Below are 12,356 nucleotides of genomic sequence, written 5' to 3'. Positions count from 1 at the left end.
TTTGTGGCTTAAGCATGCCTTTAAGGGGTTTTCCACCCTGAGCGGGCCAGTTGTTCCTTGCCCTCATTCCCATAAACCCACAACCTTCCAGCCTGGGCGTTAGGGCCATTATGAACATGTCGCAGTGCTGCAGAGATTTTGTTTATGGCTAGTTTTGGGGCCAGTTAATGGCCAGATTTTGGGGTACTTGCTCCCAACAAGTGAATGCTAACCAGTATCAGTTTCTTTGATCAGAAACAACTCCTTCAGGAAGTTCACTTACTTTTCTGATCCTTGTTAATGTATCATGTAAATCATTTTTATTGGCACACCTGCTTACTAATTATGGTTGATTGCTATTTATGGCAAAGGAACAATCCCCAGGCATGCCTGATCTATTTACTAATGACAAAGTGTGCTTACTTTACATAGTGCCATGGGTTTTCTCTTTTTCTTTTATTTTTGGGAGGGCGGTACAATACTTTGTTATTTATCAGGGCAGATCTCATATATTTGAATCAAAAAGAGAAACTGGTAAGTAAATCCTAAAACATATTTCTTAACCTGAGTAACATCTGTAAACATAGACTTTAATTACATTTTGTTGAAAAATTCATTCAACTTTGGTGCTTATCCAAGAACTTATAATGTCAATTTCTGACATAAATAATAACCCTCAGTACATATGTATTTTCAAAAGAAAACAAGTGATCTTAAAGTAGTATTTTTATCTATGCTAACTGATACATTTTTATAGCAAATTGAAAATTCTGAGCAAACTGAAAGTATGTTTAACACCAAAATAAATTTTGCTCTAGCAAATGTTTTAAAAGTTTAGACATCTCTGATGTTTTTGAAGATAAGTGGATAAAACACACTAGATGATTTCAAAAGATGAATCTTAGTATCTATATCATTTGACACTTCCTTAGTATTCAGAATAACATTAGTAGAAATAAAAGTAGTACGATTTTTCAAAGAATTCATACATACCGGAAGTCTTAGGAAAAGCAGCTTCTAAATGGAAGGCCTAGGAGGTTTCCTATCTTAATTCGTATCATGTATTTCTCCTCATGGAGTAACTGAAGAGCTTTCTGGCTTGTTTGTGGAACTTTAGTTGGTAGGAAATCATATACATAGGGCCAAATCTTCTTGGTTTCTGTTCTGGAGAATGTTTCCATTACCCCTTTTTTTCTGGTAGTATTCTAAGACTGGCTTTGTTTCGGCTCACAAGCCTTTAGTCTCTTGATAACCATCTCTGGTTTATCACCCTCTTGCTGAATGAGAGGCTCCCCAGTCAGATGATCAATGCTAACAGTTTTGGGAGGGTTGAATTCAATGTTGTAGACTTGGCCACTGATGGGATGAATTGTACTGGTAGTTCTGATTAAACTCTGTACTCTGATATAACTGTTCTGTCTTCTTTTTTATTTATTTTTTTTGAGACGGAGTCTCGCTGTGTCACCCAGGCTGGAGTGCAGTGGCGCGATCTCGGCTCACCTCTACCTCCCACGTTCAAGCAATTCTTCTGCCTCAGCCTCCCTAGTAGCTGGGACTACAGGCGTGCACCACCACACATGGCTAATTTTTGTATTTTTAGTAAAGACAGGGTTCACCATGTTGGCCAGGATGGTCTCGATCTCTCTCTTTTTTTTTTTTTTTTTTTTTTTTGAGACAGAGTCTTACTCTGTCACCCAGCAGGCTGGAGTGCAGTGGCACGATATCAGCTCACTGCAACCTCCGCCTCCCAGGTTCAAGCAGTTCTCCTGCCTCAGCCTCCTGAGTAGCTGGGATTACCGGCACCCGCCACCACACCTGGCTAATTTTTGTATATTTAGTAGATATGGGGTTTCACCATTTTGGCCAGGCTGGTCTTGAACTCCTGACTTCGTGATCCACCCTCCTTGACCTCCCAAAATTCTGGGATTACAGTCGTGAGCCACCGTGCCTGGCCTATGGTCTCGAACTCGACCTTGTGATCCACCCGCCTTGGCCTCCTGAAGTGCTGGGATTACAGGCGTGAACCACTGTGCCTGGCCAACTGTTCTCTTTTTATATATTATTTTTATATCTATTATCTTTACATTTGTAAGGTTACCTTTCAGTGTGTATCAGTAGATGGGTACTGAGGCTTGAATGCAAACTGAATTCTTTGCCACGTTTATTACGTTTATAAGGTTTGTCACCTATGTGAGTCCTCCAATGTTGTGTTAGCTATGAAGTACAACTGGAGACTTTGCCGCATTTATTGCATCTGTAAGGTGTGCAGTGAATTCTCTCCAGTATGAATTTTCCAATGTCATGCAAGGTGTAAATTTTGATTGAAGACCTTGCCACATGAATTACACTTGTAAGGTCTCTCTCCAGTATGAATTATCTGATGGTTGGTTAGGTATAACTTGCGTCCAAAGACCTTGCCACATTCACTATATTTGTAAAGTTTCTCTCCAGTATGGATTAGAAGATGGGCTATAAGTCCTGAATGCTTGCTTAATGCTTTCAACATTTGTTAGATTTGTAAGGCTTCTCTGTACTATGAATTATTTGATGCCGTGCAATTGACCAAAGACCTTGCCACATTCATTACATGTGTAAGGCTTTTCTGCAGTATGACATCTCTGAGTGAGGGAAAATTTGTGCCTCAAGTTCTTGCACACTCATTACATTTGTAAGTTTTTTCTCCAGTATGAATTACAAGATGGGTAGTAAGTCCTGAACACTCTAAATGCTTTACCACATTCATTACATTTGTGAGGCCTCTCTCCAGTATGAATTATTTGATGTCAAGGTTTGAATTGCTGTTAAACACCTTGTGACAGTCACTACGTTTGTAAGGCTTCTACCCAGTATGAATTCTCCAGTGATCCACAAGGTGTGGTTTGCAACTAAAGACCTTGCCACATTCACTGCATTTGCAAGGTTTATCTGTAGTATGGATTACTTGATGGTTAGTAAGGCTTGTAGACACTCTAAAAACTTTGCCATCTTAACTATGTTCATAAGATTTTCCTCTAACATGTGCTTTGCCTTCTTGTGGGAGTAATGGGAAATCAATAAAAATCATTTCTATATTTAAAGTGTGTGTTTTAACACTAGCAGAAATTTTTTGAAGTGGTGGAACTGAGGAACTATGGTTTGTAAACTTTTCAACTTGATTACTTCCACAAATTTTCCTTCTAGCTTAAAATAGCTGCAATTCAGGCAGATGTGACTGAAGGGTTAATCCAAGTTGATTTTTAATAAGCTCGTTTTCTGTATTACTTCCCAATGTACAGCTCTTCCCTGTATTCACACCTTTGATGCATTCCCTACCATCTGGATTGTTTGCTATCTTCACCCTGCAGAGTCCAGAGCTCTTGCCTTGTCTCCAACATGGAGATAATGCTCAGGTCAGGAAGACAGATTCCCAGGAAGACAGGTTCCTGTAGTTCTCCTATATCACCTCCCTGTATAAAGCCCTCTGCACAGGGTTCAGTTATTTCCACTCCTGAGAGAATTCTGTAGCCACATCCATGAATGTCAAGTGACTCTGAGTAAGAGTCATTCCTGATTCCTTTTCTTTCTTCTTCTTTCTCTTCTGGGCTTCTTCATCACATAGCATGACTCTTTAGAAATAAAACTGTGAGACCAGGCGCGGTGGCTCACGCCTGTAATCCCAGCATGTATTAGTCTGTTCTCACACTGCTAATAAAGACATACCTGAATTGGATAATTTATAAGGAAAGAGGTTTAATTGACTCACAGTTCCATATGGCTGGGGAGGCCTTACAATCATAGCAGATGGTGAAGGGGAAGCAAGACACGTCTTACATGGCAGCAGGCAAGAGAGTGTGTGCAGGGGGACTGCCCTTTATAAAACCATCAGATCTTCTGAGACTTATTCATTATCACGAGAACCCCATGGGAAAAACCCACCCCCATGATTCACTTACCTCCCACCAGGTCCCTCCCACGACACGTGGGGATTATGGGAGATACAATTCAAGATGAGATTTGGTGGAGATACTTTTGGAGGATGAGGTGGGCAGATTGCCTGAACTCTGAAGTTCAAGACGGGCCTGGGCAACATGGCGAGGCTCCTGTGTGTGCTGCAGCATGACCTTCACTCCACGCAATCCACGTCCAGGTCTCACTGGACACATTTTGAGTTAATTCTTGTATATGGCATGATGAAGTAAAGCTCCAACTTCATTATGTATGTGGCTGTCCTGTTGTCCCATCACCATTTGTTGCAAAGACTATTTTTTCACCTTGTTAAAAATCAGTTGACTGTAGACACATGGGCTTATTTCTGGACTCTCATTTCTATTCCACTGATCTATATATCTATCCTTATGCCACTACCACACTTTGTTTACTTTTGCTTTGGAGTAAGGTTTGAAATCAGGAAGGGTGAGTCCTTTACTATTATTCTTTCTCAAGATTGTTTGGTTATTCTGGGTCCCTTGCAATTACATATGAATTTTAGAATTTGCTTGTCAATTTCCACAAAGAAGCCAGCTGTCTTAAAGAAGTTGAGAGAAGAAAGGAAAGTATGTTTGTAGATTTTGTTGTAACTCTATTTATCATTTCTAGATCTCTTTATTTGTTCCTTTGGATTCAGCTTTCCATGTGGAGTCATTTCTGTAGCCTAATACAGCTTTGCTCCCACTTACCTCTTTTGTTTTGTTATTGGCAAATATATTACATTTCTATATGTTATAGGCTCAACAATATATACATTTTTAGAAATTGTAATAAAATGGAGATAACTTAAAATATACCATTTTAGCCATTTTAAAGCATACAGTTCAGTGGTATTAAGCATATTCACATTGTTGTACAACTCTCACCACCATCTATCATCAGAACTTTTTTCATGTTGCAAAACTGAAACTTTACCCCCATTTAACAATAGTTCCCCATTTCCTGCCCCCACCAGCCCCTGGCAACCACCCATCTACTTTCTGTCTCTATGAATTTGACTATTTTAAGCATTTACACAAAGCCTAAACATAAAAAGTAAAATTGGCCCACAAAGAAAGCTCTGTGCTCAGATGCTTTACTGGTGAATTCTTCCAACCATCTAAGAAAAAAAGAACACCAATCCTGTACAAAGTCTTCCAGAATACTTTAAGAGGAGATACTTTCCATCTTATCCACAAAACCAGCACAACTCTGACATCAAAACTCAACAAGGACACTACATGAAAAAATATCAGATCAATATCTCTCATGAACAGAGGTGAAAAAACTTCAATCATCTGGATTTTGTTAAAGATTTTCAAATGAATGTTCATAAGGGATATTCATATGCATTTCTGTTTTCCTGTAGTGTCCCTTTCTGGCCCCAGAACCAGGGCATTGTTGGCCTCATAAAATGAACCAGGAATTACCCCTTCCTTCTCAACTCTCTGGAAAAGTTTGAGAAGGACTGGCATCAATTCCTTTCCAAATGTTTGGTAGAATCATGAGCAAAGCCATCAGGGCTAGGACCTTTCCTGTTTGGGAGTTTGTTGATGATTGATTCATACTCCTTACACTAGTTAATGGGTCTATTCAGATTTTCTATTTCTTTGTGATTCAGTCTCAGTAGGTTTTATGTTTCCAGGAGTGTGTCCATTTCATCTAGGTTTATGTAACTTGTTGGCATACAATTGTTCATAGTTCTCTTACGATTCTTTTTTATTTTATTAATTTTTGAGATGGAGTTTCGCTCTGTTGCCAAGCTGGAGTGCAGTGACGTAATTTCAGTTCACTGGAAACTCCGCCCCCCGGTTTCAAGTGATTCTTCTGCCTCAGCCTCCTGAGTAGCTGGGATTACAGGTGCATGCCACCACACCCAGCTAATTTTTGCATTTTTAGTAAAGATGGGGTTTCACCATGTTGGCCAGGAGGTCTTGATTTCCTGACCTCATGATCCGCCCACCTCATCCTCCCAAAGTGTTAGAATTACAGGTGTGAGCCACCATGCCTAGCCAATTCTTTTTATTTCTGTAGAGCTGGTAGTAATGTATATACACTTTAATTTCTTACTTTGGTAATTTGAGTCATTTTTTTTTTTTTTGGGTAGTCAAGTGAAGCAATCTTTTTTTTTTTGAGACAGAGTCTTGCTCAGCCGCCCACGCTAGAGTGCAGTGGCGTGATCTTAGCTCACTGCAGCCACCGTCTCCCAGGTTCAAGCAATTCTCCCATCTCAGCCTCCCAAGTAGCTGGGATTACAGGCAACCGCCATCATGCCTGGCTAATTTTTGTATTTTAGTAGAGACGGGGTTTCACCATGTTGGCCAGTCTGGTCTTGAACTCCTGACTTCAGGTGATCCACCCGCCTCGGCCTTCCAAAGTGCTAGGATTACAGGTGTGAGCCACTGTGCCTGGCCTTTTTTTTTTAATTTAAAATATTTGAAACGGTCTCGCTCCATCCCCCAGGCTGGAGTGCAGTATCAGGGGAATCCTCCCCCAATATTTCAAGGTAGGTTCTTTCTATTTTCCTTAAGTGTCAGCCAGCTGAGAAATAAAGATAAAGAGTACAAAGAGAGGAATTTTACAGCTGGGCCTCCGGGGGTGACATCACATATCAGTAGGACCGTGATGCCCACCTGAGCTTTAAAACCAGCAAGTTTTTATTAAGGATTTCAAAAGGGGAGAGGGTGTCCGAACAGGGAGTAGGTCACAAAGATCACATGTTTCAAAGGTCAAAAGGCAGAACAAAGATCACATGCTTCTGAGGAAACAGGACAAGGGCAAAATCAGAACTACTGATAAGGGTCTATGTTTAGCTGTGCACGTATTGTCCTGATAAACATCTTAACAGAAAACAGCGTTCAAGAGCAGAGAACCAGTGTGACCACAAATTTACCAGGGCGGAGTTTTTTCCCCACCCTAATAAGCCTGAGGGTACTGCAGGACACCAGGGCGGTATTTCAGTGCCTATCTCAACCACATAAGACAGACACTCCCAGAGCAGCCGTTTATAGACCTCCCCCCAGGAATGCATTCCTTCCCCAGGGTATTATTAATATTCCTTGCTAGGAAAAGAAGTTAGTGATCTCTTCCCTACTTGCACATCCATTTATAGGCTCTCTGCAAGAAGAAAAATATGGCTGTATTTTGCCCAACCCCTCAGGCAGTCAGACCTTATGGTTGTCTTCCCTTGTTCCCTGAAAATCACTGTTACTCTGTTCTTTTTCTTTTTTCTTTTCTTTTTTTTTTTTTTTTTTGAGACAGAGTCTCGCTCTGTTGCCCAGGCTGGAGTGCAGTGGCCGGATCTCAGCTCACTGCAAGCTCCGCCTCCCGGGTTTACGCCATTCTCCTACCTCAGCCTCCCGAGTAGCTGGGACTACAGGCGCCCGCCACCTCGCCCGGCTAGTTTTTTTTTTTTGTATTTTTTAGTAGAGACGGGGTTTCACCGGGTTAGCCAGGATGGTCTCAATCTCCTGACCTTGTGATCCGCCCGTCTCGGCCTCCCAAAGTACTGGGATTACAGGCTTGAGCCACCGCGCCCGGCCTATTCTGTTCTTTTTCAAGGTGCACTGATTTCATGTTGTTCAAGCACACATGTTTTACAATCAATTTGTACACTTAACACAATTATCACAGTGGTCCTGAGGTGACGTACATCCTCAGCTTACGAAGGTAACAGGATTAAGAGATTAAAGTAAGACAGGCATAAGAAATTACAAAAGTATTATTTAGGAACTGATAAATGTCCATGAAATCTTCACAATTTATGTTCCTCTGCTGCGGCTCCAGCTGGTCCCTCTATTCGGGGTCCCTGACTTCCCGCAACAGTGCAGTGGCGTGATTTTGGCTCACTACAACCTTTACCTCCCAGGCTCAAGTGATCCTCCCACCTCAACCTTTAGAATAGCTGGGACTACAGGTGTAGGGCACCACGTGCAGCTAATTATTTTTGTACTTTTTGTAGAGACGGGCTTTCAGTGTGTTCCCCAGGCTGGTCTTGAACTCTTGGGCTCAAGTTATCTGCCTGTGTCAGCCTCCTAAAGTACTGGGGTTACAGGTGTGAGCTACCATTCCTGGTGCCTTAATTTTTAAAATTTTTTGTAGAAACAAGATCTGTCTATATTGCCCAGGCTAGTCTTGAACTCCTGGCCTCATGCAGTCCTCCCATCTATGTCTCCCAAAGTGCTGGGATTACAGTCATTAGCCACCATGCCCAGCCCAAGATCTTTCTTTTTTAATGTAAGTGTTTACAGCTATAAATTCCCCGCTTAGCACTGCTTTTGCTGAATTCCAAAAGTTTCAGTGTATTGTTTTGTATTTTCATTTGTCTCTTAAGTATTTTCTAATTTTCCTTTTGATTTCTTCTTGATCCATTGGTGATTTAAGAATGTGTTATTTAGGCTGGGCACAGTGGCTCATGCCTGTAATCCTAGCACTTTAGGAGGCCGAAGTGGGTGGATCACTTAAGGTCAGGAGTTCATACCAGCGTGTCCAACCTGTGAAACCCTGTCTCTACTAAAAATACAAAAATTAGCTGGTTGTGGTGTTGGGCACCTGTAATCCCAGCTACTCAAGAGGCTGAGGCAGAATTGCTTGAACCTGGGAGGTGGAGGTTGGAGTGAGTCGAGATCACACTACCACACTCCAGCCTGGGTGACTCCATCTCAAAAAAAAAAAAAGTGTTATTTGATTCCCACAAATTTGGGAATTTTAGTTTTCCTTGTTACTGATTTCTAACTTTATCCCACTGTGGTTGGGGAAGATATTCTGTGTGCTATCTTTCCTTTAAAATCTATTGAGACAATTTGTGGTCTATCGTATGGTCTGTCCTAGAGAATGACCCATGTGCACTTGAGAAGAATGCATATTCTATTGTTGGATAAAGAATTTTAGATGTAGGTCAGGCACGGTGGCTCACACCTGTAATCCCAGCATTTTGGGAGGCTGAGGCTAGTGGATCACCCAAGGTCAGGAGTTCAAGACCAGCCTGACCAACATGGTGAAACCCTATCTCTACTAAAAATACAAAATTAGCCAGGTGTGGTGGTGCACACCTGTAATCTCAGCTACCAGGGAGGCTGAGGCAGGAGAATCACTTGAACCTGGGAGGCAGAAGTTGTGGTGAGCTGAGATCGAGCAATGCTCCAGCCTGGGCAACAAGAGCGAAACTCCTTTTTCAAAAAAAAAAAAGTTTTAGATGCCTGTTAGATCTAGTTGGTTTACTGCATTGTTGAAGTCCTCTTATTTATTTATTTATTTATTTATTTATTTGAGACAGAGTCTTACTCTGTCACCCAGGCTGGAGTGCAATGGCACTTGCCACCACGCCCAGCTATTTTTTGTATTTTTAGTAGAGACGGGCTTTCACCATCTTGGCCAGGCAGATCTTGAACTCCTGACTTCATGATCCACCTGCCTTGGCCTCCCAAAGTGTTGGGATTACGGGCGTAAGCCACTGTGCCCGGCCAAATCATATATATATATATATATATATATATATATATATATATATATTTTTTTTTTTTTTTTTTTTTTTTTTTTTTTTTTTTGAGACAGTCTCACTCTGTTGCCCAGGCTGGAGTGCAGTGGCGCGATCTCCGCTTATTGCAAGCTCCACCTCCTGGATTCACGGCATTCTCCCATGTCAGCTTCCTGAGTAACTGGGACTACCGGCGCCCGCCACCACACCCGGCTAATTTTTTTTGTATTTTTAGTAGAGATGGGGTTTCACCATGTTAGCCAGGATGGTCTCGATCTCCTGACCTCATGATTCGCCTGCCTCGGCCTCCCAAAGTGCTGGGATTACAGATGTGAGCCACTGTGCCTGGCCCCAAGTCTTCTATTTTCTTTATTATCTTCTGCCAGGTTGCTCTATCTATTATTGAGAGTGGAGTATTGAAGTCTGCAACTATTATTCATGGTTTGTTTTTTACACCTAAAAACAAATCGTCAGTATCCTCATTTGTACATTTAGGTGTATAAATGTTAATAATTGTTCTAATCTTCTTGCTGTAGATGTCTCCTTTTTTGTCTCTTATAACCTTTTTTTAATTTAAAGACTATTTTGTCTGATATTTGTAAAGCCATCCCTAATCTCCTTTGGTTACAATTTATGTGGAATATTTTTTTCAAAATTTTTACTTGCAATCTTTTTGTGTCTTTAGATCTAGAGTCTCTTATAGAGAGCATATAGGTGGATTCTGTGTTTTTTAAATCCATTCTGCCAATTTCTGTCTTTTGATTGGAGAGTTTAATCCATTTACATTTAAAGTAGTTATTGATAAGGAGGGACTTATGTTATTTTACTATTTTATGTTCTATATGCATTATAGTTTTCTTAATTCCTTATTTCCTGCATTACTGTTTTCTTTTGTGTTTAGTTGATTTTTTTTTTGTAGTGAAAAATTTTAATATAATATATAACATGTCCTATAACTGTTTTCTCTGTGGTTACCATGGAGATTATATTTAATATCCTAAAATTATAATACTCTAGTTTGAATTTATGCCAGCTTAACTTCAATAACATACAAAAACTCTACCCTTTTAACAGCTCTGCCCCAGCTCCTTCTAGTTATTGATGTCACAAAAGTATATCTTTGTACATTATATGTTTAAAAACAGGATCTAAAAATTGGGTTTTAAAATGCATTAGTCTCTTAAATTATATGGAAAACAAAATGTGGAATTGCAAACCAAAGTTACAGTAATATTAGCTTTTAGTCTAATTGTTTTGTAATGTATTAGCCTCTTAAATCTTGTAGAAAATGAAAAAAAGAAATTACAAACAATTGTTACAATAATACTAGCTTTTATAGTTGCCCATGTTTACCTTTACTAAAGAGATTTCTTTTGCAAATATATTTTTATTGTTAAATCATAATTGTACATATTAATAGAGTACAATGTGATGTTCTGATATATGTATACAATGTGGTTTGATTAAATCAAGCTAATCAACATATCTGTCACCTGAAGTATTTATCATTTTGTTGTGATGAGGACATTTGAAATTCTCTTAGCAATTTCGAAATATGTAACACGTTATTATTATTAAATGTAGTCACCATGTTGTGCAGTGTATCTCAAAATACTTACTCCTGCTGTATAACTGAACCTTGTTCCTTTTGAGCAACACCTGCCCATTCTACCCACTCTCTGACCTCTGGTAAACACCATTCTCCTGTCTGTTCCTATGAATTTGATTGATTTGATTGTTTTTAGAGATTTTTCTTTCTTCATAAAGCTTTAAGTTATTTAGTGTCATTTCCTTTCAACTTGCAGAATTCCCTTGAATATTTCTGATAGGGAAGATCTAGTGTTAATCAGCTTTATCTGGAAATGTCTTGATTTCCCCCTCACTTTTGAAGGGCATTTTTGCCAGATACAGTATTCTTGGTATTTTTTCTTTTAGCGTTTTGAATATATTAGCCCACTGCTTTCTGGCCTCCACAGTTCCTGATGGAAAAACCCATTGGTAATCTTATCCTTTGTATGTGACAAGTTGTTTCTCTCATGCTGTTTTCAGGATTCTCTCTTTGTCTTTGTCTTTTGACAATTTGTGTGTGTGTGTGTGTGTGTGTGTGTGTGTGTTTTAAGAAAAAGTCTCATTGTCATCCAGGGTGGAGTGCAGTGGCGCCATCTTGGCTCACTGCAACTTCTGTCTCCCGGGTTCAAGCAATTTTCGTGACTCAGCCTCCTGTGTAGCTGGGATCACAGGCATGTGGCATCACATGGGGCTAATATTAGTATTTTTAGTAGAGACAGGGTTTCACCATGTCGTCCAGGTTGGTTTTGAACTCCTGACCTCAAGTGATCTGCCCGCCATGGCCTCCCAAAGTGCTGGGATAACAGGTGTGAGCCACTGAACCTGGCCATGTCTTTTTACAGTTTGATTACAATGTATTTCAGTGTGCACTCTTGAGTTCATCCTACTTGGAGTTTGTTGAGCCTCTTGGATGTTTATATTTATTTTGTCTTTTAAATATTTGTCTTTCATCAAACTTGTGAATTTTTCAGTTATATTTCTTCAGATCATTTATCTGATCCCCTCTCTCTCCTCTTTCTCTGAGACTCCCACATTGCTTGCATTGGGCTGCTTGATGGTGTTCTATATGTCCTTTAGGCTCTGTTCAGTTTCTGTAGTCTTTTTTCTTCCTGTTCTTCAGACTTGATACTTTGAATTATCCTGTCTTCAAGTTCACTGTTTCTTTCTTCTGCTTGCTCAGTTTTTTCATTGCAGTTATTGTACTTTTCAGCTTCAGAATTTTTTTTCTTTAGACCGGGCACAGTGGCTCATGCCTGTAATCCCAGCACTTTGGGAGGCTGAGCCAGGCAGATGACTTAAGGTCAAGAGTTCGACCGGCCTGACCAACATGGTAAAACCCCATCTACACTAAAAGTACAACAATTAGGCACGGTGGCATGCACCTGTA

At 40.2% G+C, this 12,356-nt stretch overlaps 1 protein-coding gene across 11 annotated transcripts in view; it reads left to right on the top strand.

Annotated features, from left to right (window-relative positions):
- Positions 1-12,356, top strand: part of LOC105480557 (NIMA related kinase 4) — a 73,003-nt gene that overhangs the window by 44,184 nt on the left and 16,463 nt on the right. For 4 of the 11 annotated variants that reach the window (XM_071091892.1, XM_071091888.1, XM_071091886.1 and 1 more), the window contains one exon: positions 1,425-3,915. The exons of 5 other annotated variants lie outside the window; for them this stretch is intronic. In XM_071091892.1, the coding sequence (XP_070947993.1) occupies positions 1,425-1,652 (228 nt within the window). In that variant the 3' untranslated portion in view covers positions 1,653-3,915. 2 more of the 11 variants (XM_071091887.1, XM_071091890.1) reach the window with 2 other exon arrangements.

The sequence above is a fragment of the Macaca nemestrina genome, chromosome 2, assembly GCF_043159975.1.
Source record: "Macaca nemestrina isolate mMacNem1 chromosome 2, mMacNem.hap1, whole genome shotgun sequence".
In the NCBI taxonomy this organism is placed as follows: domain Eukaryota; kingdom Metazoa; phylum Chordata; class Mammalia; order Primates; family Cercopithecidae; genus Macaca; species Macaca nemestrina.
Note: the sequence above shows the minus strand (reverse complement) of the source record. Positions and strands in the feature narration are given on the sequence as shown.